Consider the following 27,562-nt stretch of genomic DNA (forward strand, 5'->3'; position numbering starts at 1 on the left):
GCCTGGTCTTAAGATGATCCTGCAGGTGAAGAAGACTGATTTGGAGGCCCTGGGCTGGCGTGGTTACACATGGTCTGTGGTTGTGAGGGTGGTTGGACGTACTGCCAAATTCTCAAAAACAACGTTGGAGGCGGCTTGTGGTAGAGAAATGAACATTAAATTCTCTGGCAACAGCTCTGGTGGACATTCCTGCAGTCAGCATGCTAATTGCACGCTCCCTCAACTTGAGATATATGTGGCATTGTGTTGTGTGACAAAAGTGCACATTTTAGAGTGGCCTTTTACTGTCCCTAGCACAATGTGCACCTGTGTAATGATCATGCGGTTTAATCAGCTTCTTGATACTCCAGCCACCTAACAGGTGTGGCATATCTTGGCAAAGGAGAAATGCTCACTAAAATTTGTAAGTCGCTCTGGATAAGAGCATCTGCTAAATGACTTAAATGTAAATGTAAAAGGGATTTAAATGAATTAGTGCACAACATTTGAGATTAATAAGCTGTTTGTGCATATGGACAACTTCTGGGATCTTTTATTTCAGCTCCTGAAACACGGGACCAACACTTTACATGTTGCGTTTATATTTTCGTTCAGTCTATATCTATGACTAACACATTCACAGGTACAAAGGCATTGCCCTGGGCTAACTACTGTAATAAACCTCGTGTGTAAGTCCTCTATTAAAAAAACACAGACACTTGTCAATTTTTACCTGTTTTAATGAACCCTGATTACAATTGAATTACAAATAAGGGGTGAAAAATACAAGAGAAACAGAAGGTACACTTCCTCAAGGCATGGAGTCTCATCTCAGTTTGAGTGTTAAATAACCGCTGAGAAGAGTGAACGAAGAGGGGGAGGATAGAGGGAGAGAGATGGTCACCTTTCAAATAATACAATATCTTTTTCCTCACAGAGTCCTCCCAAAAGTGAAAAATAATATATATACACAAGACCAAAAAAAGATATTTCAAAATGAAGGTAATGTGATAGGATTATGTGAGCCCCTCTTTTCCATGTGTCCACAATTACAAATACAACCAGCTTAGTTGAAGTTATAACTACTATTTTAGTTCAGATAAGTGTAAGATGGAGGAGTTGTCATTGTCTGGAAAATACGTACTGAAAAATAAAACACTAAACCCATGAGATTCAAATAGCCATGGAAAAGAGGTAGGCCCAGAGTACAAAATAATCAAATAGTAAATCATGTTAATAATAATAATAATAATGACAGTAATAATATATTTTGAAAAATAAACAGCAATGATGATATTGAGGGAAAAGTATCAACATAGTATGAAAAAAAAATGGTGATTTAATTTTTCTTTCGAAGCAACAATTAAGGCAGCTGTCAGTTACAATGCAAGGTGGCACAAAAGACTAGCTGGGTGGCTAAAGGCATCAGCGTGCTTCTGTTTGACTGGTCCCGAACCGAATGACTGTTCGCAAAACTCCCTTAAAGACAGTCGCTTGAAAAACAAGAAGAGAAAAAAAGCGGCAATAGTACAGTTTGTCCATTTTGAGACGCCGTAGCCAGTATACACTTTTCAAAATAGTCAGAATAACTGAAGAAATATGTAATTAATTGAAGTTTTTGCAGAGAAGCTCTTAGTCGCGCAATTTTAAACCAAACTAAGTGGGTGCAGTAATGTCTAAACAAAAAAAATGTGCATGAAAATGAGTCATCTCCTTGAATGACAACTAAGACATTATTTGAAGAATCCCTACTGTTGATCAATCACCGAAGGGGCATAAACTTCAGCTACTGACGTCGGTTTCCTTCAAGAAAAAATATAATGTGCCCAAACAGCCGAAAAAACCTTATACCGAAGTCCAAAATGTAACAAAATGTTAGCATAATATATCCACAAACTCTTCTGAGCAGTTTCTGCTGGGAAGCATGCGGACGCCTTAAGGCAACACCAACAGCTGCTTAGACACCCACTCACGCCACACTAGCGCTATGAACAAACTCTGGGCACGTCTTATTTTGGCCTGGATCTTGTTGTGTTACCCAGCTGGAGGGGCCGATATGCAGTAGATGGCACCTACAAAGCGTCTTCTCAGATTACGGGAAGTCACTCTCCGAGGTTTTGTGATGTCATATCCTGCTTGGGCGGTGGTGGCTTCTCTGGTTAAGCGTCTGCAAAGCCAGAGGGACTAGTACGGGGGTGGGAAATCATGTCGCTAGTGATGTCACCTTCCTTTTACTCTAGGTTAGCCGCATTTACGCATTTACGCATTTCCACCCCTCTCAGCAGACCAGGTCTACCTCACATGTGTACACACAGGTGGTGGAGTGTTGCTGATTCATTCTCCTAGTATAGTTCATGTTCCAAGACAAAAGGCAGGTTCAGTAGACCTCAAAAGGCTCCTAGTCCCTGTGTTCCCAGGAGCATTTGGGGTGGTCGAGAAGGGGTGAGCCTGGTCATAAAAGCTGAGGTTCAGGGTCCAAGATCTAATATTTCTCCATTATTTGTTCATTTACTGTCCCTTTACACTCACCATCCTTCAACCCCTAAACAGAATACTTGTTTTTACATTACAAACAGAACCGTGGTCCGATTCCTCCTGCACAAGGACCCCTTTCAATGCAGTTCCACAGTCAAGAGGGGCAAGGAGAGAAGAGGGCTCCCTCATATATGCCCAACATATAGTTACCATTACAATTCCTGATTCATAATCAAATTATTTGTTTTTTTGAAATATAACATTTGTACTTAATATATTCAAATAAAATATGTGTAGTATTGGTTTAAGTTATTCAGCATCTGTTTCTTAAATGGTATAAAAAAAATAAGGCAAAGTGGCAATCGGTGTATGCGGCCTGTTCCCACGCCACACCAACTCATTTCAGTACGGTATGCTCTTGAGGCTTCTACAGAAGTATGTGTGTGTGTGTGTGTGTGTTTGTGGAGAGGTACCATGTGAGTTAACAATGAGATTTTCTTTTACGTGAGTGTGAACGTCAGGGAACAACATTGTGTGTGTGTGTGGGAGAGTGTGAGCACATTATTTGGCAGGGGTAATTCCTTTAAGACACCTGTCAGTTTAAAAAAAGGCACAATCTCAATTTGTCCGGTTTGTTCATTAAAACGGGAAAGTTCAAATGTCACTAAAAAAGGCTTTGTGAAGTTGCCTGATATCACCTCGGTACTCACATTCATGGTATACTTTCTTGGGGAGGGAGGGGAAAATCTATTAATTTCAGTTTCGGTTCAAGAACATTGTATATACAGAGGTACTTCTAACCCTCCGTTCACTGCAAATGCCCCACCGCATCTCCCCAAATACGGCATTTTTTTTTCCTGAGGCACCCTCTATGGGAGAAACAGGAGTGGCTTAAACGAGGGGAAAGGAGGAGACCTTTAAGATAAAATTTCAACACCATTCCAAGCGCGGACTAACTACCCATTTCCTCGATCCACTCTTCTTATAAGATTGTGCAAAAGTCTTGTAGGGTCCCCAAAAGCTGTCCATTAAGGCCTGGTTGGGTTGAGTACTGCATTGTTGCCATGGTAGGTGTCAATCAACACTTGAGTGACAGGAAGGCCATAAGAGACGGGGGGGGGGGGGGGGGGGGGGTCTCCAGTCAGTCCATCCACGTCCTCTATAGATCTGCACACCATTATGGTTTTTGTCCCTACGCTCAAGTCTGGGGAGATACGATTATCAAAGAGCGTCTGGTGAAAAGGAGGGCTCACTCAGACACATTCAGTCTTAAGTCAGTCCTTGTCGAAGAGGTCTTGATTAGACATTCGCGGACAAGGAGGTCTCTGTTTTGAATCCTGAGATCCCTTCCCAGTCATAAAAGGTGATGGAACAGTTGACAAGAGTTGGTAGGAGGTCCCCATCAAGACAAGCACTTCTGTAATCTCTTTTCAAGTCTGTTGAAGGTAGAAGGCATTGTCGTGATGTCATCCCCCCCCAGTGTCAGCAATATTAAGGTTCTTCTGGGAGAGTGGGTCTGAAGGGACTCTTTCCCATCTGTTTTGATGCAACATAAAAGGCTAAAGAGCTAAGGGCATTACTGGGAGGAGATGTTGAGAGGGGAGATGGAGGCACCTTAAGGCAGTGTACAGGTCTAAGGGATGGATCCTGGAACTAGGCCCTGAAGGGTCTTCTGTTTAGAGGGGATATCTAATGGCCAGCCTTAGTGTCTCAGTCACAGCATGTTGAGCTGAGTGTTAATGTTCACTATTAAATCAGTTCAAAATGAGAGTAAAAAAAGCCTTCCGCACAGGCACTTGTGTATATGCGTAAGCTTGGTTATATGAGTGAGTGAGTGTGTGTGTGTATGTAGGTATGGGCATGAGATCGTCTCTCTCTCTCTCTCTGTGTGTGTATTCCTGCCTCAACAGGCTCCGTGGTTCTCCAGAGACAGCTGGGCTGTGGCTCTCTGCAGCTCGGAGCTGGCCCTGCGCTGGGCCGGAGGAGCCCCCAGACTCATGGACGGGCTTCTCCTTGGCCCCTCCCCATTCTCTGACTCCCTCCTTGCCGGCTCCTCCACCACCTCCTTCTCCGCCCGCACTTTCTTATCCTCGGCCTCCTCGCGCTCGCCATAGGCCTCCATCTTCTGGTCCTCGCTCCAGCGGCGCTTGAAGCGCAGCTTGAGGGGGATACAGAGGGTGCCGCCGGGGCTGATGGGAGGTCCCTGGCCTGGCTCGCTCTTGAGGCCCAGCAGGGAGGGAGTCAGAGGGCCCATGGGAGGGGCGGCGGGGGTCTTGAACACATCCTCATCCAGGTCGTCAGCGGCGATGGCACCCAGATTGGTAATGGCGGTAGGGGCGGTTCCGTTGGTGGGATGAGGGGGGGTGAAGACGTCGCCCTCGTAGTCGTCGAGCAGCTCGTCCTCCTCGCTGATGTCGGTCACCTCCACCTCCTCATCGGACTCGATGTCGGAGACGGGCTCCACCTAGACAACAAGAGACAACAGAGGAGTCATTGATGAGCACATCTCTTTTTACATTAAACTAGGGGTTAGTCAGGCGAACCTTGATTCTGGTTAGTGATTGGCTCACCTTGATTTTGGGAGGGCCCACCGAGGAAGAGTTAGAGAGCAGCCCTAAAGCAGCGTAGGAGGAGCCTAGGCTGGAGGAGGACCCACCGGTAGAGGAGGCGGAGCAGTCCCTCTGTTTACGCCCCAGCGGAGGCGGCTGCAGCTTGAACTTGAAGGGCGAGGGGTGCTGCTCCTCCCCTTGATGGTGGTGCAGCGAATGGGAGTGGGGCATAGGCGGGGCATGGTGGTGGGATGTTATGGGCTTGTCAGGAGCGGCAGAAGGCCTGTGGGGCTGGGGGACCACGATGTTGGGGTAGTGGAAGAAGGCTCTGGGGCTGAGGTGGTAGTTGTAGACACTCTGGTGGTGGGCCTGCAGGTAGCGCTTCATGTCGTCCGGGTTGAAGGAGAAGTGGGAGCCCAGCATGGGGCTGAGGGAGGGGGACGGGGTGTAGGGCAGGTGGGAGCCAGGGGTCATGGACAGGGCTGGGGACAGGGTGGACCCCAGGAGGCCCCCAGGGCCCGGCAGTGGGGACACAGGGAACGGAGACATGGGGTCACCGTGGACCCTGTGGCCGGGCGGGGGACGGCCTAGCCCGCCGGGTCCCCCGTAGGCACGAAACAGCGAGTCATGGGAGAGGCGGGGGTGGAGGAGGCCGCGGAACGCCCGTTCGGGGCCCACGCCGCCACGATCTTCACCCCCCACGCCTTCCTCCAGCTCAGAATTGGTGGAGGTGCCATCGCTGCAGTCGGAGACAGAGCCGCGGCCCATACGGCGGGCCACGCTGCTGAACACGCCCGGGCTGCGCAGGTCCTCATTGGGGGAGAGCACCTCGGACGGGGTGGAGGGGGGGAAGCGGAAGTGGCTGCCCCCGGTCGGCACGGGAGGGGCGCTCTGGGGGACTCCCCTACCTGGAGACAGAGAACAGGACAAGTGAGTTAGAGGGTAGGAATGAAACAGAGAGCGAGAGACAGAGAGTGAGCAGTTAGTGTGAGGCAATGTGTGACAGAAGGAGAATCAGAGTCAGGTGAAACAAAGTCAGAAAAAGCAGGTGAGTGAGAGTAAAAGTTACTGTACACAGAATCAACAGAGAGAGAGAAAACCCACTGCTCACGTGTTACATTCCCCTTTTCTGCCCTGCGATACCAAATTGTGGCACACAACAAGTTCTTGGCATCCTCGCCCGTGCCAAAATTAAATATTGGAAAGTCGTTCTTTTTGCCATCACAAACACGAGTCGGGTAGCTCCATTTTCCTAAAACCGCTGAGTGAGTTAACGTCGAAGAGGCATGGGTGTGTGTGACCACTATATCAAAACATGTCAAAACCCAGACCACATCAAATATGGAGTATAATAAAAACTCCATGCAAAAAGCTATGTCACGTGGTATCAGGCTTCAAGTGTGCCCTATTTACACTGTGTGGCTGTGATTACTGCCCCAGGGCCTTAAAAGAAAAAGAGGAAACACTTGGTATGAAGCATATAAACAAATATGCAATATGCAAACATCGCTCCACTACATAAACCTGATGGGAGATGGAAGAGTATTTTAAGCATTTAGTCCACGTCATTACCTGTCAGTCATTGTAGCCGCTTCCACAACAAAATGGCGCTAGTACGTGTTAGGCTCTCAGGCACATTAGGCTCTCAGGCACATTAGGGCTCTGTATAGGCGTAGCTCGCCTTTAAAACGTTTAGAACTGGACAGATACAGAAATCAAATCTCCTAACGATCAGACGTCAGTAAATGCATGAGGACTTTGTGGAAGTGCTTTAAGACTTGCAAATGATGGACATTTACAACATATTCATCTATAGTATCTTTAAAACTGTGCCAGTGATGGTCTCCTGGTGAATTTTCAACCAGACTAGAGACAGTACTGACCAGAGCCCATGTCGATGAAGGGGTAGTTGACCAGCACCAGCTTGTTGAAGTTGAACTTGTAGGTAAACCTCTTCCCTTTGGTCTTGTGGAGGATTCTCTTGTTGTAGTAATATCTGCGGGGTCAAGGTTTACAAGGTTACTCGCTATTTGTTCAATTTGCACGGTTAAATAAGGATGAAATACATTCGATGGCACACAAAGACACCACATTATGTGGTCCTACTGAGTGTGATACACAGAACCCCCCCCCCCCCCCCAAAAAAAAAGACATGCAGTATCTATTACTATGTAATTGTATTGCCATTTATCTAAGGCAAGGGTTTCCAACCCTGTTTCCTAGAGAGTTACCCTCCTCCAACCACAGTTGTAACCAACCTGGTTCAGCTTATCAACCAGACGACTGCAATCAGGTGGGCTCGATGAGGGTTGGAGTGAAAACCTACAGGACGGTAGCTCTCCAGCAACGGGGTTGGAGGGCCCTGATCTAAGGGTATCATTAGGTGCGGTAACCATGACAATACGAAACGTAATGAGCGCACACACACACTGGAGAATAGTAGGATATGTTTCACCTCAATGAGACAAACCTTTCCAAACAATGGCCAAATGAACACGCAGGGACTCAGTCTAAGGACTTCAGTTGCACGAGGAGTGGAAGGAAGTCCTCAGCCATTGTGGCCGGTGACCCAAAAGCTAGCTAGCTCTGGCTCGTCTCACTGCTGAACCTCTCGTGCCGGCACAGTGAGGACTCAATGGATGAAGGGCCTCTCCCGATTGCAGCGGCTACCACTATGACTAGAGGGCTCCCACCTACACACGCTAAATGGCAGTAATAGTAGGAGGCTTCCTAGTGCTTACTTTGATATAGATGTGAAGTGGAGACAGGTTTGGACTGGAACGTAAATGTTCACAGGCGCAGAGAGAGAGAGAGAGAGAGAGCACTCGAACACGTGGGGGAAAGGCCAGAAAGACAGACAGACAGACACACACACACACACGTGATCCGGTGAATGACTTTACTGGAGTTGGCACATGCAAGCAAGCACACACACACGCACACACACAAACGCAAGCAGAGAGAGCTGGGAGAAACATGCAGACACACAAGGGCTCAAGCTTGCTCTACGGTGCTTTGAAGAACAATTGAACTCACTTCAAACAAAGAGCGAACGTTACTACTGCCTCTATGACACAGCTTTAAAGTACATTCTAAACACTAACACACACACACTTCGCAGCCCCAAATCCAATCCTAAACCCTAATGAGGGAAGAACATTGCCATGTTTCAATTACTTCAGAATTTAAAAAGCTCCTTTCATTGCAGAGTTTTATGACAGAAGAAAGTACCATAGACGTTAGGTCAGACCGGTCGAGGAGACTGGTACACCATAGAAACAAACCCACAAGGCGCAGATGGGATGGAGGAGGACTGGCAGAGAAAGCAGCTGTGACGAGTTATTGGTAGGATGAGCACTATCTGACCCACACCAACCTACGACATGAAGGTGACGCTGACAAGCCAGTGTGTGGCAGCCAGAGATATGCGTGTGGTGTGTGTGTGTGTGAAATTGAGTGAGCGAAAAGAAGAGAAAAAAAAGAGAGCGAGAACAGACTGGGGACTAAATAAAAGCTCTGGGCTTCCCACGTGTGCTCTGCAGCGTGTGTTTCTACGTTAAAACAAGGGACCTTGACGTACATCCGAGATCAACAAGTCGTGATGAACCGCGCTCCCACTTTCTCCTCTGTTCTCCTCACTTTCTCTTTGAAAAACAAACAGGGGAGGGGGGAGCCACTCCAGAGCACTCGTTGTTCTGGCCCGTCTTAAATCAGCTAAAAACAGTCTTCTAATAACAGCTATTAGTTGAGGCCGGTGCGTTAGAGCTCAGCTGGAGTAAAAGGTTCAACACACTGTAGCCCACTAGGACTACAGATTCCCCCACTTCAGGTCTGTATTTACATAGTTTTGTTACACTTAGATTCAATCTATTTTGCAAGAGAGACCCGTTTACTTCATTTCTTCGTCCTATAATACCCAGAATCCCTAAGTCGAGTCGATAGTTGTTCCCCTTTCTTACCTAAGCGCTCTGCTCAGCTTGTCGTAGTTCATCTGCGGTTTGCACTTGCGGGCACCCCACAGTCGGGCCACCTCTTCGGGGTCCTTGATGACAAACTCTCCGTAGTCGCCCTGCCAAGCGATGACTTCATGGTACTCCTCCTTCCGCAGCAGCTCCAGGATGAAGCACCAGAGCTGAATCTGTCGTGAGCCGGGGCTCGACTCGGGTTTGTAGGCCCAGTCGGGGAAGGCAAACCCTGGGGAGGAGGGAGGAGGGGAAAGGGGGTTATATGGAGGTGTAGTGTTCAAATGCTGGGGATGATGGAGCGAAGAACAGAGGCAACAGGGAAAGGCTGGTAGTGGAGAGTCGACAAAGGGTTTGTGAGTCGTGGGTTTGATCTCCAGGTGACAGGTCACATGTAGATTATTGACCAAGTCACCTTGGATAAAAAGAGTCTTACAGAGCTGTACTGGGGGATCAGTGTTCAAAAACCCCCCAAAAAAGGTTGTTTTCTGGGGCGGGTAACTTTGTTTGAGTTTAAAATCAAAGCTGTACAGGCCTGGTGCTTTCGTATCAGTTCCATGTTTATCATTAATCAAAACGGCCTTGAGTATGAAGACAAAATAAAAGCTATAACAAGCATTAGACAGACGTGAGAACAGGGAGCGCAAGTATGTGTTTTAGAGATGTAGGTTGTGCTTAAAGACTCAACACCACTTCAACACAAGGCCAGGCAGAGACATAAACCCCCCCCCCCACACACACACACACACCCCAGACACACACACACCTCATTAGGACCAGATGTGCTCTAGGAAGCAGGCCGAGAAATCACCCTCGGAGAAACACGTGGGCACAGCGCAACAGATAAAACCACACCACGGCGTACATACCAGAGGCATTTATGTTACAATAGAAAACAGAAGGACATCATATCTAGAATACTAGAGTAAACACTGAGATAAGAACACAAACAGCAATACCGACAACTGGTACCCTATTGCCCCATTGAACCACCTGTTGAGCCAAAGTCCACAATTGTCACTATAAACCTTCATTCCAGGTCAAATGCTGCTGCACCAGAGGGACTTCGACGCCCTTTGTCACACACACACAAAAAAAAAACTCTTTGTATGAAGGAAGGAAGATTCGATTTTGCGAGTGGCCCAGATAAAAGCCTATGACACGTGACTCACACAAAGTAATTGGATAGGGATAACAGGCTAAACCGTTGAACTACTTCAATTGTCTCGTCTGAATTGGACAGAACAGCGAATGGTTCTGGTGGCAAGCCGACGCTTCACAGCTCCTAAAGCATAAGCGTATAATTCCCACAGCGACGACAAGGGCGGCCAGATCAATGGCGCCACTTTAGCGTCTTTGCCACTTGGGCAGATGCTGGGAAGCTGGTGGCAAAGCACATGTAAAGCCCGGCAGGAGCAGATAAAATGAGAGCGAGTGAGCAAATTGAACACACACACACACACACACACACACACACACACACACACACACACACGTTCAGAAAAGGTAAAGTGGGTGCATGCGTGGGAGAAGAGTGCTCACACATACAAATAGCAGCAATGCCCACAGAGTGCGTCAGTGCTGACTCATGGCCTCTTCTTGTTTGTCATTCAGTTTTCACATGGAGCGCGCCTTTCCCCTCCGCGCTGCCTTCCCTTTCTTTCCCTCACTCCCTCTGACACCATTGCTTAGCAACAGGACATTTTAGCTCTATAAATAAAACACCAGAAAACACACTGAACATAAAACTGTAACTCAATTAAAAAAAGGTATCTAAAGTTCAGAGAGTGTTTGGGGGGGGGGGGGGGGGCAAAGAGGTAAAAAGACAAAATGAGCGAGGGAGGAGGACCGAGAGAAGGAGGCATCACAGGAAAAGAGAACTTGTCATCTGTGGTTTCACTGATGAAAGGTCGCGGTCCTGCTCTGCTGTCCCTTAGCCGACATACACTGTCGTGTCCGTCACATACTACAAATCTCTTAACTCAAAATCACTGACGCTCACAACGCTGCTCCTCTCTAGACAGATGCGGGCGCACACACACACAGCATAACAGCCATTACAAGCCCGTCTTCTGCTCTGCTGTGCTCACTACCAGTGGTCCTGGTGGGACTGCTGCTGATCCTGCGGGTGACAGTAACTATGACAGGAATTACACACGGATAAACACAACCCTGGTTACACACCATAATAACACACATCACTTCCCATGTGTGGTGTGCTGATACCTGGGAGAGTCATGTAGCGGGGCCACAATGATTCGATGAACATCAGGTGTACGAGGTCAGTAAGAAGAAACAGTTGTCAAACCATTTCCCCTGGGTCTCTATGATCCAACGAACATCAGGTGTACGAGGTCAGTAAGAAGAAACAGTTGTCCAACCATTTCCCCTGGGTCTCTATGATCCGACGAACATCAGGTGTACGAGGTCAGTAAGAAGAAACAGTTGTCCAACCATTTCCCCTGGGTCTCTATGATCCGACGAACATCAGGTGTACGACGTCAGTAAGAAGAAACAGTTGTCCAACCATTTCCCCTGGGTCTCTATGATCCGACGAACATCAGGTGTACGACGTCAGTAAGAAGAAACAGTTGTCCAACCATTTCCCCTGGGTCTCTATGATCCGACGAACATCAGGTGTACGACGTCAGTAAGAAGAAACAGTTGTCCAACCATTTCCCCTGGGTCTCTATGATCCGACGAACATCAGGTGTACGACGTCAGTAAGAAGAAACAGTTGTCCAACCATTTCCCCTGGGCCTCTAAAGGAAATAACTGAAGGAGTAGGGACAAAAAAAGTGCATTTTTATGGTTACCACAAGAGTGGGAGACCATTATTCGAGGCACCCGAATTTCCCTTCCAACAGAAATATACGATCTCTAAACGAGAACCATTTTCATACGAGGATTTCAATACGGCTACTTGATGTTAGCAGCCGTATGACGTCATGTGTTTATAATAGTAGCTTTAAATAACAGATAGTCATCTCGTGCATTGTCCTGAACGCCTGCTGGTCTGAGACCAGGGGCTCCATCGCCTCTTTTTCACCCTGTTCCCTCCATCAATCCCCCCCCCATTTTCCCTCCCTTCCTCCTATTCTTTGCTGGCTCTATATTTAGCTGGAGGAAAAGGTCAGCCTCCGTCTGCTAGTGACGGCTGCCTGGACACAGAGGGAGGTAGGAGGGGGCACGGACTTGTTCTCTGAGTGAGTAGTCCATCTCCACTGGACTACCCTCCATTGAACTTCAATGGGGACATGCCACGGTGCATCGAGAGGGCGAACACACACGAATAAAAAAACAAGGTAAGCGCTAAAAAGTCTTGTAGCTAAAAGAAGGTGGATGCTAACATTGACTCATGCTAGCCTGAAGGCTAACAGCTCCCTATCCTAAAGACATTGCCATCAACACCAACTCATGAAAGGTTGCTAGATCGAATCCCCGAGCAGACAAGGTAAATCTGTTGTTCTGCCCCTGAACAAGGCAGTTAACCCACTGTTCCTAGGCTGTCATTGTAAATAATAATTTGTTCTTAAACTGACTTGCCTAGAACCTGTTAATCCTACCCCCTACTTTTTTGAACATTCTGTTAAAAATCGCACAACATTTCAGCATCCTGCTACTCATGCCAGGAATATAGTATATGCATATGATTAGTATGTGTGGATAGAAAACACTGACGTTTCTAAAACTGGAGCCGAGATTGCAATTCTTACAGCTTCCACACGATGTCACCAGTCTTGTCAATTGCCTAGGCTTTGTTTCTTGGTCAAACGAACAAGAGACAGCCCATTTCCTCTGGTCTCCGACAGGATGTTTTGGAGTAGAAATTTCTGAACATGATTTGAAGACGTGGAGCTATTGAATATACATCGCCCCGTGATCAATTTGATAGATTATTAACGTTTACTAATACCTAAAGTTGCATCACAAAAGTTACAAAAGTTGCATTAAAGTGTTTTGTGAAAGTTTATCATCAACTTTTTAATTTAAAAAAATGACGTTGCGTTATAAAACGCTGTTTTTTCCTTGATCACAGTCTTCATAGATCGATATCTAGGATATATATGGACCGATTTAATTAAAAAAAACACCCAATAGTGATGTTTATGGGATATCTAGGAGTGCCAACAAAGAAGATCGTCAAAGGTACTGAATTTTTTATATTTTATTTCTGCGTTTTGTGTAGCGCCGACTATGCTAATTATTTTATTTACACCCCCTGCGGGTCTTTTGGGGTGTTGCATGCTATCAGATAATAGCTTCTCATGCTTTCGCCGAAAAACATTTTAAAAATCAGACTTGTCGGCTGGATTCACAATGAGTGTTGCTTTAATTCAGTATCCTGCATGTGTGTTTTAATGAACGTTTGAGTTTTAACGAGTGCTATTAGCATTTAGCGTAGCGCATTTGCATTTCCAGATGTCTAGATGGGACGCATGCGTCCCGGGTCAACCCAAGAGGTTAAACAAAATGGAAAAATGTCAGAGTCCAGGGGGCGAAGCATTAATAGTGAGACAAGGAGGGGCAACTTAAAAACCCAGGAAGACAGAAAAAAACAGATCAAGTGTAGGAGGGGCTAAGGACCCAGGTAGGAAAAACACCCCGATGTAGATCAAAGAGGCCAGTCAGAGCTGCAGGTGCACCACATGAACTTTCACCCCTCTCCCGATTCCAGAAGTCAACTGTTGAGAGAGAGAGAGAGAGAGAGAGAGAGAGAGAGAGAGAGAGAGAGAGAGAGAGAGAGAGAGAGAGAGAGAGAGAGAGAGAGAGAGAGAGAGAGAGAGAGAGAGAGAGAGAGAGAGAGAGAGAGAGAGAGAGAGAGAGAGAGAGAGAGAGAGAGAGAGAGAGAGAGAGAGAGAGAGAGAGAGAGAGAGAGAGAGAGAGAGAGAGAGAGAGAGAGAGAGAGAGAGAGAGAGAGAGAGAGAGAGAGAGAGAGAGAGAGAGAGAGAGAGAGAGAGAGAGAGAGAGAGAGAGAGAGAGAGAGAGAGAGAGAGAGAGAGAGAGAGAGAGAGAGAGAGAGAGAGAGAGAGAGAGAGAGAGAGAGAGAGAGAGAGAGAGAGAGAGAGAGAGAGAGAGAGAGAGAGAGAGAGAGAGAGAGAGAGAGAGAGAGAGAGAGAGAGAGAGAGAGAGAGAGAGAGAGAGAGAGAGAGAGAGAGAGAGAGAGAGAGAGAGAGAGAGAGAGAGAGAGAGAGAGAGAGAGAGAGAGAGAGAGAGAGAGAGAGAGAGAGAGAGAGAGAGAGAGAGAGAGAGAGAGAGAGAGAGAGAGAGAGAGAGAGAGAGAGAGAGAGAGAGAGAGAGAGAGAGAGAGAGAGAGAGAGAGAGAGAGAGAGAGAGAGAGAGAGAGAGAGAGAGAGAGAGAGAGAGAGAGAGAGAGAGAGAGAGAGAGAGAGAGAGAGAGAGAGAGAGAGAGAGAGAGAGAGAGAGAGAGAGAGAGAGAGAGAGAGAGAGAGAGAGAGAGAGAGAGAGAGAGAGAGAGAGAGAGAGAGAGAGAGAGAGAGAGAGAGAGAGAGAGAGAGAGAGAGAGAGAGAGAGAGAGAGAGAGAGAGAGAGAGAGAGAGAGGAGGCATTAAAAACTCAAATCAGCACAGAGTACTGTGAAAGAGACTAGAAGAGAGATCGGAAAATCTCTCTGGCTCTTAAGTACATTATAAAAATATAAAAATGTAAAGGCATATTAGGCTGTGTGGCCTTTCCAAAGATATAAGGCGCAAAGGGAATAAGCTATACATTGGTTGTGTTTGCTGTGTGCGATTGGCCCCCTATGCACTAAGCTCTGGGATGTTTATGCATCCAGCAGCCACCATGCAGGTGCACCAGACCCCAAGCAATGTAGCAGCCAAAACAAACAAAAAAGACAGGGCTGTGTGGTGTTGTCATGGCAGTACCGTCACAAAGACGCAACTCCACCACACGGCAGACCCTCGATATGTTACCTTCATCTTTACATCAACAATTGCCAATGTCAACGCCACCGAGATGAAATCAAGTTGGAGCATGACGGTGGTTGGCCAGTCATAGGGGCTGGACTGCGACGGTGTAATGGATCCCGGGGCGCGACGGCCAACTCTGCCCAGACAGAAACCAGACGCGTCTTGGAGAGTTCCGTGCAGTGCAAGCTGTGATTAAAAATATATTTTTTTAAATCAGCCTTAGATGGTTAGACAGGGCGCGTGTTTGCGCCAATTTTCCTGCTATGTGAGGACTGTCGAGTATGAGTGCAGGCCTTGTCCCGTGCAGAGAGGACACAGAGCCAGTGTTTATGAGCACGCCTGTGCAGGCCCTCAACGCTCAGCAATAGATCCCTGGGACAGACATCCTAAATACTAGCCTTGAAAACCTGAGGTTAGGAAATGGAGTTGATCTCCATAATAAACTTGATTTGTGCGTATATTATTAGCAACTAATACAACACTCATAATTCACTATAAAGTATTTATAATCTTTGGTAAACCTCAACCAATTTGAAGACTTGAGTAGGAATTGCTTGACCGAGCTTGACCCTTAACACTAGAAACGCTAAAGCAGTCATTTGTATTACTCTGGCATTTGTAAAGTCATGCCCCCTTCCGTCCTTTAATTTTCCTAAATAAGTCTATATAACACACAGTCATTGTTAGAATCTTAATATCACAAACAGAACTAGAGTTAAACAGTTTTAGGATGGCATGTCATTTTTTTAAAAATGGTTTTCCCGTTGCCCCTCCTCCTCCCAACAGTAGGGCCTGCTCCCCTTCTCCTGGAAGTTGAAGACACCTGCCAAGTCGTCGAAATGGAACCAAAACTAAATTTCACACGTAACAGATTAAATAATTTAAGTAAAGTATGATGGGGGAAAGGGGGGAGAAGAGGTGAGTTGAAGAGTGAGGAGAAGCGAACGATGTAATTATGTAATCACTAATTGTGAATGAAGAACAGGCCATTCTATTGTATTGACCTACTCCACTTATAATCTCTAAAATGGTATGTACCCTATATCAGTCCACTGAATCGAAGCAGCCTTAACAGTATTCTCGGGAGTACACAGTGAGAGCGTGCGTCATTTACAATGGCAAGAAGACTAAGACAAAATGGATGCAGATGCTCAGTTAGAGGTGCTACAAAATCGAAATGAAAATGCTCAGAGGGTGGGGAAGAAACGAATCATGACATCCCTGATGATTAATCTTCTGATTCTGAGCCTCAGCCTGAACCGACACCACTGAGGTGGCGCGCGCAAAAACAGAACGGTGCACACTGAGCAGTCCTCAAATTTCCTGGCGACATCGCCCGACAAGGCCGTGGATGCAACTTTGTGTGGCCGCAAGGCCCCCTAAAAACAATTCCATGTCTTGTGGCCAAATTGGCCATTATGCCCTTGGCCTGAATATAATAATTATAATTCCCATTTTCTGGCTGCCAATCGTTGTGCTTCGAAGCTACCTCTCACTTACATTGCGCTCAGGTATCTCAATCCTTACAAGGCAATGCCATGAGAAGGACACGATTCTCGGGCATCGCAGCTCCGAAGTACAAGACAGACACATTGGGACGCACAAGCGCGCGTCTTTCTTATCGAATTCCCAGGGTGCACATTGATGTTAGAAGAACTGTCCACATTTACTTTTCCTCAGCCAACAAGATGAGTAACGGACAGCAAAAGGCCAAATAGCCTTGCCCCTAAAATCTCAATATTCCGGGCCTGCCGAGCAGGTGCCCCCGCCACCATCAAATGAAACGCCACCACCAGCTTTGGTTGTTTACGTGGCATGCTCCAACTGATGTTATTGCATGAAGATGCTTTACTTGGCTGACAAGCGGACAATACATTGATTATGGCAGCAGTCAAACAAAGTCAAACACATTCATTATGATGCCATTTATTGCTTTTGTGCAGATTTTCAGTATTCATCAAGCACACTTGGCACTTAATGATGTTTAGGCTGAATGAGATTGTAATCATTTGACCACGTGTCAAATAGCACATTTCTTGGTGGCCGTTATTGTATTTTTTTATAACAAAAAGCTATTACCGCATTCCAACACATATGCTTTCTGTTTCATAGTTGTAACAATGGCACTGCAACAAAATGTATGACACTTTATTTGTGCAAAGCAGTCAAGGCAAAGGGTGTCTACTTTGAAGAATCTCAAATATATTTGGATTTCTTTAACACCCTTTTCATTACTACATGATTCCATGTGTTATTTCATAGTTTTGATGTCTTCACTATAATTCAACAATGTATAAAATAGTTAAAAATAAAAAATAAAAAAACCTTGAATGAGTAGGTGTATCCAAACTTCTGACAGGTTCTGTATACATTTATAAACTGGGTGGTTCGAGCCCTGAATGCTGATTGGCTGACAGCCGTGGCATACCACAGGTATGGCAAATCATTATTATTATTTTGTACTGCTCTAATTAGGTTGGTAACCATTTTATAATAGCAATAAGGCACGTCAGGGGTTTGTAGTATATGGCCAATATAGCATGGCCGCAATGCTTTGTGCCTAAGAAAAGCCCTTAACCATGGTATATCGACCTTATACCACACCCATCCGTGCCTTATTGTTTAAATATATATAGCCTACAGTAACATACTAATGAAAATGCTATTGTGCGATTTAACTTTTTTTTTTTTTTTTATACTTACTTAAATACTGTTACAATATTGCCAAAGAACTTTAGAAACACAGGCAAATTATTATTGTTGCAATAGCATATATGAAATGTATTAATTACACTGTTAGAATGTTGTAAGTCAGAATGACTGCTCATTAATTTGAAGGGGGGGGCCTCGAGGGCCAGCGGTTCTAGTGTTAAGAGGATGGTAGAATAGCAACAACAACAAAAAAAATCCACTTGAGGGGTATTTGCACATCCTTAATCTAAGCTTCATCATCCCATCGACCGTTAAGCCCGCTGTGAACCATGTGACTGAGTAGAGAGTAGAGGCAGTGACCCGAAGAAGACCTGGAAGTGATCAGAGGGGACATGGAGGGGTCGGTTGGGTGAGCCGGGCTTAGCGCAGGCTTTTCCCTCCATGCTCTGGGATGGTACCAACAGGGTAATGTGCAAGACCCCTGGACAAAATCAGGTCATGTCCAAATGAGAGGACGACCGTGTGTTGTCTAAATTCCCATTACTCCATAGAGTAACTCTGCCTACGGAAAGTGGGGCATGCTGTTGAAAGAAGTCAGCTTTGATTGGCTTTTTCCTCATAGACGAGCATCCTTGCTGTGACTTGGAAATGAGTCTATCCAGAGGGCAGTGGTCTGAAAGTGGGTTCTGACTGGTCAGTCCAGACAGCCTCCCAGTGGGGTGGACCCAGATCGGCCCATTCGCACAGCTGGTCCTTTCAACCCCCTGTGGGTGACAGACAGAGTCAGTCGTCTGGGCCCAAGTCACTGGTGGTGGTACAGGGGCCTGGCTTCTGGTGCGGGATATTTGGTGGCAGACTAGGGATCACAAGCACTCTATGGGGAGAAATGCAAGTAAGTTCCACTGTCTTAACTCGTCGCTCATCTCAGTCTGTTATATCTTGTCCCCTGCTCCCCTGTTAGTTTGTCCTATAATTTGAGGCACACGGTTTATCTCCTGGCTGTCTTCAGATTCTTATTCTGCGAAGGAGGGAGGGGGGTGCACTAAAGTTATCTTCTGAACTCAGGGGGATCCAGGCATAGCCGTGGGAAATAGGGGTGCTTATGGTGCTGCACCCTCTGAAAAAATACAATTGGAATAAAAATGAAATATTTTGTTTTTGTTTAGAAAGATCTCCCAAAAGTAGCGCACTGGGCCTTTACTAGTCCTGTATTAGCGGACCCATATAGCCGTCTGTAGGGCGGGCAAAGTTTTTTCCCCCTTGCACCCCTCCTCCCAAAGTCTGCAAAAAAACAAAACAAAACGCAGCACCCCCACCCCCAAACATATTCCCGCGGCTATGCATCCAGGCAGCACAGATTAGAGGTCTGGCCTGTGCTCTGTTGGAGGCAGACAGGACTTTGGCCTCTGTAGACAGCAGCCGTGTCTGGCTTCTTCTAAGCCAATTCTGTCTCTTCGATTCGTCAGACGGCACACGCTACAAACTTCACTCAAAGACATATGAATTCTCAGGTTTGTGAGTTCGCAAAAACACCAAGACTTGCAGGATGATGGGAGAGATTCTGGAAGAGTAACAGCAAACAGAGCAGGAGAAAGTGAGGGGGAGTGAAAAAGGTGACATGGAAGAGAGGACAAGGAGCTAACATTGAGACATTCAGAAAGTCGGTGAGAGAAAGATGAAGACGTAGGCCTAGACAGAGCAGAAGATCAAGGAAATGCAAGCGATAAAAAAATACGTGGTCAGGGTGGGTTAACGCAGTGGAAAGGGGGCTGGAAACGGGAGGAAGAATCAGAGAAACGGATAGATTGCCCAGTTTTACAAAGTTCTGTGTTGAGGTTAGGTCTCCAGACAGTCTTTACTTTCATTTCTCTCCACAACCACAGACAGCGGCTGACGACAACTTGGTGGCTACAGCTGTGAGATTAGCGCACAGTCGACATCAGGGCTCCCTCCCCTAACCGACGGCTGTCATCACAGCCCAGAATAAACCACCAAACCAAGGGAACGAGATAAATCAGTCAGAACTGAAGCTGCCAATCTCTTCAATGATGGCTAATGCATCTTTAAATGTTCCATATTTCCATAGAGACAAAAAAAGAAATCTTCATAGTCATTAGTGATAGTAGAGTCTTGGTGGCAGTACACTGTGCTTCTCATGATCTAGAACTAGCTTCAAATTGACTTGATACTAATACCCAACAGTGTAGGTTATATGGAAGCATTTTGCTGTAATTTATTTGCCGTGATCAATATCAGGGCATCATTAAGGATGTTTACACAAATCGGTCTCAGGCAGCCTGCATATAGGGGTAACTGTAATGTTATCACGTTGTAAAGTCCATGTTTCAGCAGAAACAAACTCAATGGCACCAAAGGCCGGCCGTCCCTCCAGTCTACAGTCAGCTGTCAATATCAGGGCATCATTAATGATGTTTACACAGATGGGTCTCAGGCAGCCTGCATACAGGCTTACTAATGTCTAACGTTGTCACGTTGTAGAGGCCATGTTTCAGCAGAAACAAACTCATTGGCACCGAAGTCCGGCCGTCCTGTCTTCAGTAAGCTGCTCGTTCCATCCACCTCCCCGGAAGAAAAAAAATAAGTATTTTAATCTGACGAAGGTCTTCCCCCATAACCGCCGGTTACACGGTCATTGTGCTAGCCCTAAATGTAGGCGGTACGCAAATCATACACTTCAGGAAAGCTACATGGTTTATTTTAGTGGGGCATGCAACACGTCTACTTGTTTGTGATTGATGATAGGATGTATACAAAAACACTGGGCCTGAGGTGGCCATTTTAACCATCTCGGTGTTCACATTTTCCTAATTCGGTTAAATCCAAGTCCTATTGCATTAGCACTGGATCCTCCTCAGACTAAATTGGGTACATAGAAATATAAGAGGGAGCCAATGTGGCGTCACCACAAAGATGGCAACCAACATCAGCACTAGCGTGAGAATTGAGAGTGTGCTGCGCGTGTCTGTGTAGTGGGTCTGTGTATGTAATGCAACACAGACGTCAGCATTTTAACTGGTATGTGGGGGGTCCGGCCCCCGTAATAAACTGTTGTGTGAGAGTGTGTGTGTGTTCAGCATAGAACACAAATGCAGAGTAAATCTTCATTACCCTGAGTCTAGCTCTTGTAAGTACAATCAGTCTGATAGAAGGGGGGGGTTCTCAGTCGAGTCAGGGAAAATAACAAATGTGCCGCTTACTTAACTCTGAGCTGTGGTCTCTGGCTGTAAAGCTTACCAACTGGAGAGGAGACGGAGGGAGAAAACAGACATACTGACGGAGTTTTAAACCTCCCCTGATAAGATGGAACCATTTGATGACTAACAGGAACAGGGCTGAGATTCCCTTCTGTTCTGTCACAGCCTGTAAACAGGCTTCTCCTTCTTCACACCTTACCTGCTTTGATCTTGCTCTGGTGAAGAATCGGGTGCAAGTTGTCATGTTTTGTGTGAAGTAGCGTGAGAAAGGAGGGGTCCACACCGCAGCGTTCTCACCAGTTCAGCCTTCACAAACGCCCATGTTCACGGAGATGCACTTTAGAATATCACAGAGTACACCACTAACACAAACATTAGTCTGAAGTAAAACACACTACCACACACTCATGTGGAAAAGCCAAAGCCGCAGGGATTCAGAGCGAGTTCTGACAGACACAGGCGAGACAAAACCTCAGGGTTCCCACCAAACCCAGGGCTGGAGCAGACAAAACGCCCAGGCTGCTCCCCTCCGTCCACAAGCCACAGGACAGAGCAACCTGCACTTTTGACAGCTTGGCTAAACACTGGGACACAGATGGCCATGGGTGAATGACGTGATGTGTTAATATTTTGTCCAAACAGTACTTTCGCATTAAAAACATTTTACTAGAAAAACTGCATGTACAGATCTGTTAAACACCAAATATTATACTTTGTAACTGATATTTGTCAGACATTTTAGTCCCTTTGACACAGTGACTAACACAACCGTACCATCTGACTAAGTGAAGCCCAATGGCATTGATGGTAACATTCCAGCTCAGAAGAGAAAAGTTAGCATATCTATGCTAAATATTCAATTCTGTATTTTAGATTAGGGGTTTGGTAATGATTTTGAAGATTTTAAAAACCTTCTACATAATCTGTCCATAAACCTTGTGTCATAGTACAGGACAATGTTGATCTTTCACTGATAAGGCCTGTTTGATTTAGGCTAGACTTAAACCTTCGGAATGTCAGTTGAAGACCAAATGTCTAGATTTGAAAGCAAAAAAAACAAACAGTCTGTTCAACAGATTTCAAATAGGGGAGAAAAAGCACAAAAAATAAGCATAAGAATTCATGTCATTCTAGAAAGATATGCTTATCATCGAGAGTAAAATTGACCCAAGTTGACTTATATTGGTTTGGTCACATCAAGCTCCTTCTTGGAGTTTGTGAAGAAGCCGGAACCTCTGCATCCTGTCAGGTGTTCACAGATAGAGGCCCTGACATATCTGCTCAGCGGCCGACTATTTTTTTGGTTCCACTTGGGCTAGCCTGGCGTTTCATCTACACTGCAGGAGCCTTTCAAGCGTGGAGCCGGGTGGGGGAGCAACCCTACTGTAGTAGTACAAATAGTCTACTGTATTCAGTGGGTAATGAACTATGGCGCGTGCCTTTGTTTTACCTGGGCCTGGTGTGCTTTCTTTCCCTCACAATAGGGGTAATAACCAAAGCACATTTCCAGGAAAAAAAAATCTCTTCCCGTCATCACAGGTCAGAGTACGGAGTTCACTTGCGATCGTGCAGGTTTCCAATCTGACGACACCAGCATAACCTGCTTATTAAGGGTTTTCAATAACATTGATCCATTACTTGGTCAGCTAGGCCTAGTCAACATGTTGGGAATATGCTGTTGAGAAAGCCTCTCTTTTATAGCCTAGGACAATTTCAACCCACTATGCTTACTAATTTCCTTCCCTGACATTCATGTTGTTTAAATGCAGACGGGAACCATGTTGAATATTCCCACTGACAAACATGAGCACCCCCAGCAGTCACTTGCAGTGGCCTGTGCAGGCTAATTCCTCGTGTATGGGTCCTTTCACCTCGTACACTGGGGAAGACAACAAAAAGTGCCCGGCTACAGCTGTGACGTCGCACATGTGGCAGATTGTTGATATAATGAGTAACACAAGTGGAAAATTGGGAGCTAGCAGCTCAGACTGCTTGCATCCTGGTCGGATGTGGTGTGGAGTGTGACCCATAGAACTGGAATCCCAGTGCTATTGACAGATGCCAAGGCACCTTTGAGCCGTTTCACCTGGGCCAGAGTCAGCCGGGAGCGTGCACTGTTCAGAATGGAACAGACAGATGTACTATAGGCCTATGCATTGGACTTCAGTCTCTATCATGTGGATCCAAGAGCCATGTAAGCCTGTGTGACATTCTATAGTCTACAACATAAATATGTGCCTGAATACCATTGCCTATTGAGAAACAAATTCATGCTAATGATATTTTCCTGGAATGTTGGCATCGGTCTCCATTACAATACTAATGAAGAGTAGCACAAAGTAACTCCCATACAGCATAACGATCCAGTTATTAGACAACAGAGTTGCTACACAAAGATGTGGGAGGACAGCAGCTTAGCCTACAAGATGGATTCCCAAGATGTGAAGCATTCGGGGACAAATTGAACCAATGAGTGCAGATGAGTGAACGCCATGAAACTACTTAGGAACACTAAATCTGCCCCCCCCGGGAGGAACTGCTCCTCCCACAATGTCTCTTTTCAGAGGAGTAAGAGATACCTGGATTCCTGCATGTTAGAGGATCCTGGGTGGGGTGCTGACTGAAGTCCCAAGGCCACAATACCATTTGGTGTATGAAAACAAAATCCCCATTTTACATGGACCCTTCAGCTTCCCAGTTCCCACATCCCGTATGTAGGATACCTCGCAACCGGTGTCCATACTCCTCAAAATATTGTGTAATATTTGCAGTGTGACAGGATGAGTTTGTGTTGTGGCAAACATAAAGCAATATCTCCTAGAATTCCAAATTCCTAACATTTTCTGGCTCATTAGACGCTACAGGACAACTCAGAAATGCGGGCGTTCTATTTATGGGAAAATAGTGTGTGATCAAGCATAAATATTTTTTTGCGAGTGTGAGACCAACTGTAAGCCATGTCCCAAGTGAGAGGTGTAGCTCAAATAAGGTGGGGGAAAAGGTACACCTACATAGAGCCAACTCATATGGAAAACAGTCCCATACTCTAAATAAGTTATTTCATGTGTGGGTGTACCTGAGACTGGGGGGAGGGGAATGGAATAATCTGCTAATGGTTTAATGCATGTGAACATGATTTCGCTGGCAATGCACTTATTTTTATTCAACCAGAGAGAGGGGAATCAATCTTGCCAACTAGACCTACTCAGAGTGTGATTGCGGAATGCAGTTCCGGGCGTTCTTTATACTTCTATTGATGCCAACCATCGATAAACCCCACAGAAGAAGAAGAGATGAAACAGACATGGGTGTCACCAGTAGCTAGCTAGGACACCGGTAGACAGTGTCATTCGACGAGCACTGCTTTCCCGTAGTTCTGTTAACATTACAGCGAGGGCAGGTGCTGGCAGCAAGTACTAACGTTACTAAGTACACTGGTAACTAATTACTAGGACACCAGTAGACAGTGACCCCCCCCTCCTATAAAAGTTGTGCCTGAGTTGGGACGGCAGGTAGCCTAGAGGTTAGAGCTTTGGGCCAGTAACCGAAAGGTTGCTATTTCTAATCCCCGAGCTGACAATCTGTCGTTCTGCCCCTGAACAAGGCAGTTAACCCACTGTTCCTATGCCGTCATTGTAAATAAGAATTTGCTCTTAACTAGTTAAATAAAAACAAATATGAATTCAACCTCATTCATTATATCCAGCACCACATCAGTGTCTACTACATATGTGAAAATTGCACGTGTATATGATGTGGTTTAAAAAGATAAAGGTCCTAAAAAAAAATGTTTCTCTGACATCACAGGTAGTTTTTTCTTAAAAGTTAAGAAAAAAGGTGATTTTCAAAACCTGCAACGTTTCTAGTCAGAGGGTGGGTATTTCTTTTCCCCACGTCATCGCGAATCTGTGTTTAACTTTTGATGTAATCGGATAGAATTGGTTTTTTTTTACATTATATGTGTTTCTACAAAACGTAGAAATGTGCCGTTCACACATTATGTAGACATTGATTTTGTGCTGGAAATAATTAAATGACGTTGAAAAGCGGTGGTTAAATGTCGAATGAGTGTCCTGTCATGCCCAACTAGCAACCCTGGTAAATAGTTAAGTAATGGAGAACTAAACAAACAAACAAACTGTTTATTAACAGGTCTGTGTCCGTTTGATAGCGTAAGCAGGGTTACGTTAGCTAACACTAAATGTTACTTGCCAGGAATGTCCATTTTGGGGGGAATTGGTTAGCAAGCTAGTCAAATGTGGAAGTTCGAGAGTTGGTTATCTAACTAGCTGGAATAATAGCCAAGTTTATCAGACACCGATACAGTAAGCTGTTTGCTATCTAATACACAGTGGTGTGAGCAAATGGTTTAGCGTGGTTATTTTACAAACTTTCCACGCCGAGTTAGCTAGCTCTGCTTGGACTCGAGTAGGAAATTGCGGCAATCAGCTAGCTAATTAGCCTAGCGCCCTAGCCTGTCTGGGGTTTTCAACGTCTCATTACGCAGAGTTCTTAAATCAGTAGTTATTTACGATAACCATTGGTCATTGCGATCACACAAGGGTACATCATTACACGTTGATCATTTTGCCATTACCAAATGATCCAGTTGTGATTGTGTTGTTACGTGAAACAATAACAACCGCCAGTCGAGCGCCATAAAGTATCAAGCACTTCCAGAGAACAACAACAGAGTTCCATTCGGACAATAGTCGGTCCGCGAACATTATCGTAACTTACCCGTGTCCCCGGGGGTTTTCATGGTGACTCTGGTCAATTCAGAAAGTTTCCCGTTTGGTTGTTAGTTAGCGTGGTATTGGACACCCAGCCTTCGTTGTTCTTGACAAATTAAAATCGAAAAATTCCTCGCTGGCTTGAAAACTTTTCCGTTTCTAAGCTTAGCCTAAACCCCTCTGTTCTCATGCGCTCTAACCCCCCAGGCCCCCTACTGTTCCCCAGTTACTTCTGAGCTCCTAACTTTATTTTGTATTTTCTTTTTCACAAACCGTAGAGACGAATGCTGCTCTAGCTTGGTATAAAGCCACTCGTCAGCACTGAATGGCGTTGAACTTTGAGTCCGTCGTGCTGATAGTGGGGGAATGCCTTGTAGCACTGTTATAGTTCTTTAGCTAATCAGTTTAGCCGCATTAAAATATTGCAATTGTCGAATCTTCCACATCGTCATTGCAGCAGTCAAAACATCGCATGAAAAACTCTCAATCTGAGTATGGAACCACGTTTTTTCTCTCTTTCTACAGACTTTTATTTTTCCACTCACTCCGTATTCTCAACCCCCAGCCCCCCCTCTTTCTCTCTCGGGGTGTCGTGTTTCGCTCTCCCTACCACACGGGGCCGCCCACGCGGACCTGGGAAGGAGTTTACGCCTACTTGCCATTCGCCTGGTTGGCGTCACTACACCACACGGCGTTGCTGTGGAGACCCACCGCCGCCGGTAATGTTGATGTATCCCGTTTGCCGCGAATATGTAACCGCATCAAATCATAGTCAGTGGTTATTTGATACTCTTCCCACTTAGTTTACTGCAGGGTTGCCAGGTCTAGCTAAAATGTGTAGACCAAAACATGCCAACAAGGCCTAAGAACTAGCCAAAATGTTTCGCAGTAAGAGAGGAGCTGCCAATTTAGACAAATCAATTATTTTCAATAAAGTTATCCAGGGAATTATAAAGGAATCTCGATTTAACTTCTAACGACCTAAGAAGCAAAATTATATTTTTTTCTCCAGAAAAAAACGAATTATTGCGAGCTAATGTGACTAATAAAGGAATTTGAATTTGTCGCAAGAGAAAAGATCATTCGACATTTTTATGAATGTTAGGCTATTTTCTGGCAATTTTGTCGTTATTATGTGGAGGATGTTAAAACCACAATCCGTTATAAATGGCATATTTGCGAGATTGACTTGTCGTTTCAATCGGCATAGGCTAGGCCTACTGACTCAAATCTGGGTTTATGATTGTAATTAAATGTTGCCATGGTTTGGTTAGCGAGATGCAGGTAGCCTATAGCCCTTTTAGGCCTAATGCAGTTTACTTAGTTCAAATTGACAGACTCATTTATCCAACATGAACAGCGAGGCGATTTCGAGTTAACAAGCATATGCAAGCCTGTTCCAAATGGCTATATTGGGCAAAGGAAGCACTTCTTAATGGGCTATTTGTTGTTGCCTATAGCGTAGTCCGACTGACTGTTACCTAATAAAAATGTATTTGAAATTATTTGATTTCTAACAACAGTTGATCAGCAATTGCGATAGAACTGTGACCATGATCACAATTGATAACTTCCAATTTCATTAACTAAACATGGCCATGAATAACTTCATTAATAAAACAAGCCTACAACAATAAACTGAAGCTATATGCTATTTATTAAATCAGTTTGCCATCTCTAGGTAGGCTAAACAAGTGGCACAAATTGATATGCAATGACTCCAGTGATAACGTAATTTCAACATATTTAGTGTATAAAATGGTAGGCTACAGTAGCCTACATAGGTATGTAAATTAATAGGCTAATTGATAACCAACAGATGCAAATGTTTCATTCTCCACATTTAATGTCAGTTTCATTGTGGATTTTTCCATATAACAGAAGCACACAGGGGAGTTCCATAACTTCCATTTCAAAATTCCACTCGTGCAGCGCTCGAGACACAATACATTGGAATGCAGTTTAAACCACCCCGAGCGAATTTTTCTAGTGCGCTCTTAAGAGCCCCTTGAGTCATTTTCCTGTGCTTTCTTGCCATTGTTTATTCATGTCCATCAGTTCTAG

The 27,562-nt window shown here is 45.4% G+C and overlaps 1 protein-coding gene across 1 annotated transcript; it reads right to left on the minus strand.

Moving 5' to 3' along the window:
- Positions 1 to 701: 701 nt before the first annotated feature.
- On the minus strand, positions 702 to 26,089 carry LOC124012354 (ETS domain-containing transcription factor ERF-like). The gene is made up of 5 exons (XM_046325877.1): positions 25,506 to 26,089; positions 8,963 to 9,197; positions 6,887 to 6,999; positions 5,025 to 5,911; positions 702 to 4,918 (listed from the first exon to the last, which is right to left on the minus strand). The coding sequence occupies exons 1-5, from the start codon at positions 25,525 to 25,527 to the stop codon at positions 4,358 to 4,360; spliced, it is 1,818 nt and encodes a 605-aa protein (XP_046181833.1). The 5' UTR covers positions 25,528 to 26,089; the 3' UTR covers positions 702 to 4,357.
- Positions 26,090 to 27,562: the final 1,473 nt, after the last annotated feature.

This window comes from Oncorhynchus gorbuscha, linkage group LG24, assembly GCF_021184085.1.
Source record: "Oncorhynchus gorbuscha isolate QuinsamMale2020 ecotype Even-year linkage group LG24, OgorEven_v1.0, whole genome shotgun sequence".
Classification (NCBI taxonomy): Eukaryota; Metazoa; Chordata; class Actinopteri; order Salmoniformes; family Salmonidae; genus Oncorhynchus; species Oncorhynchus gorbuscha.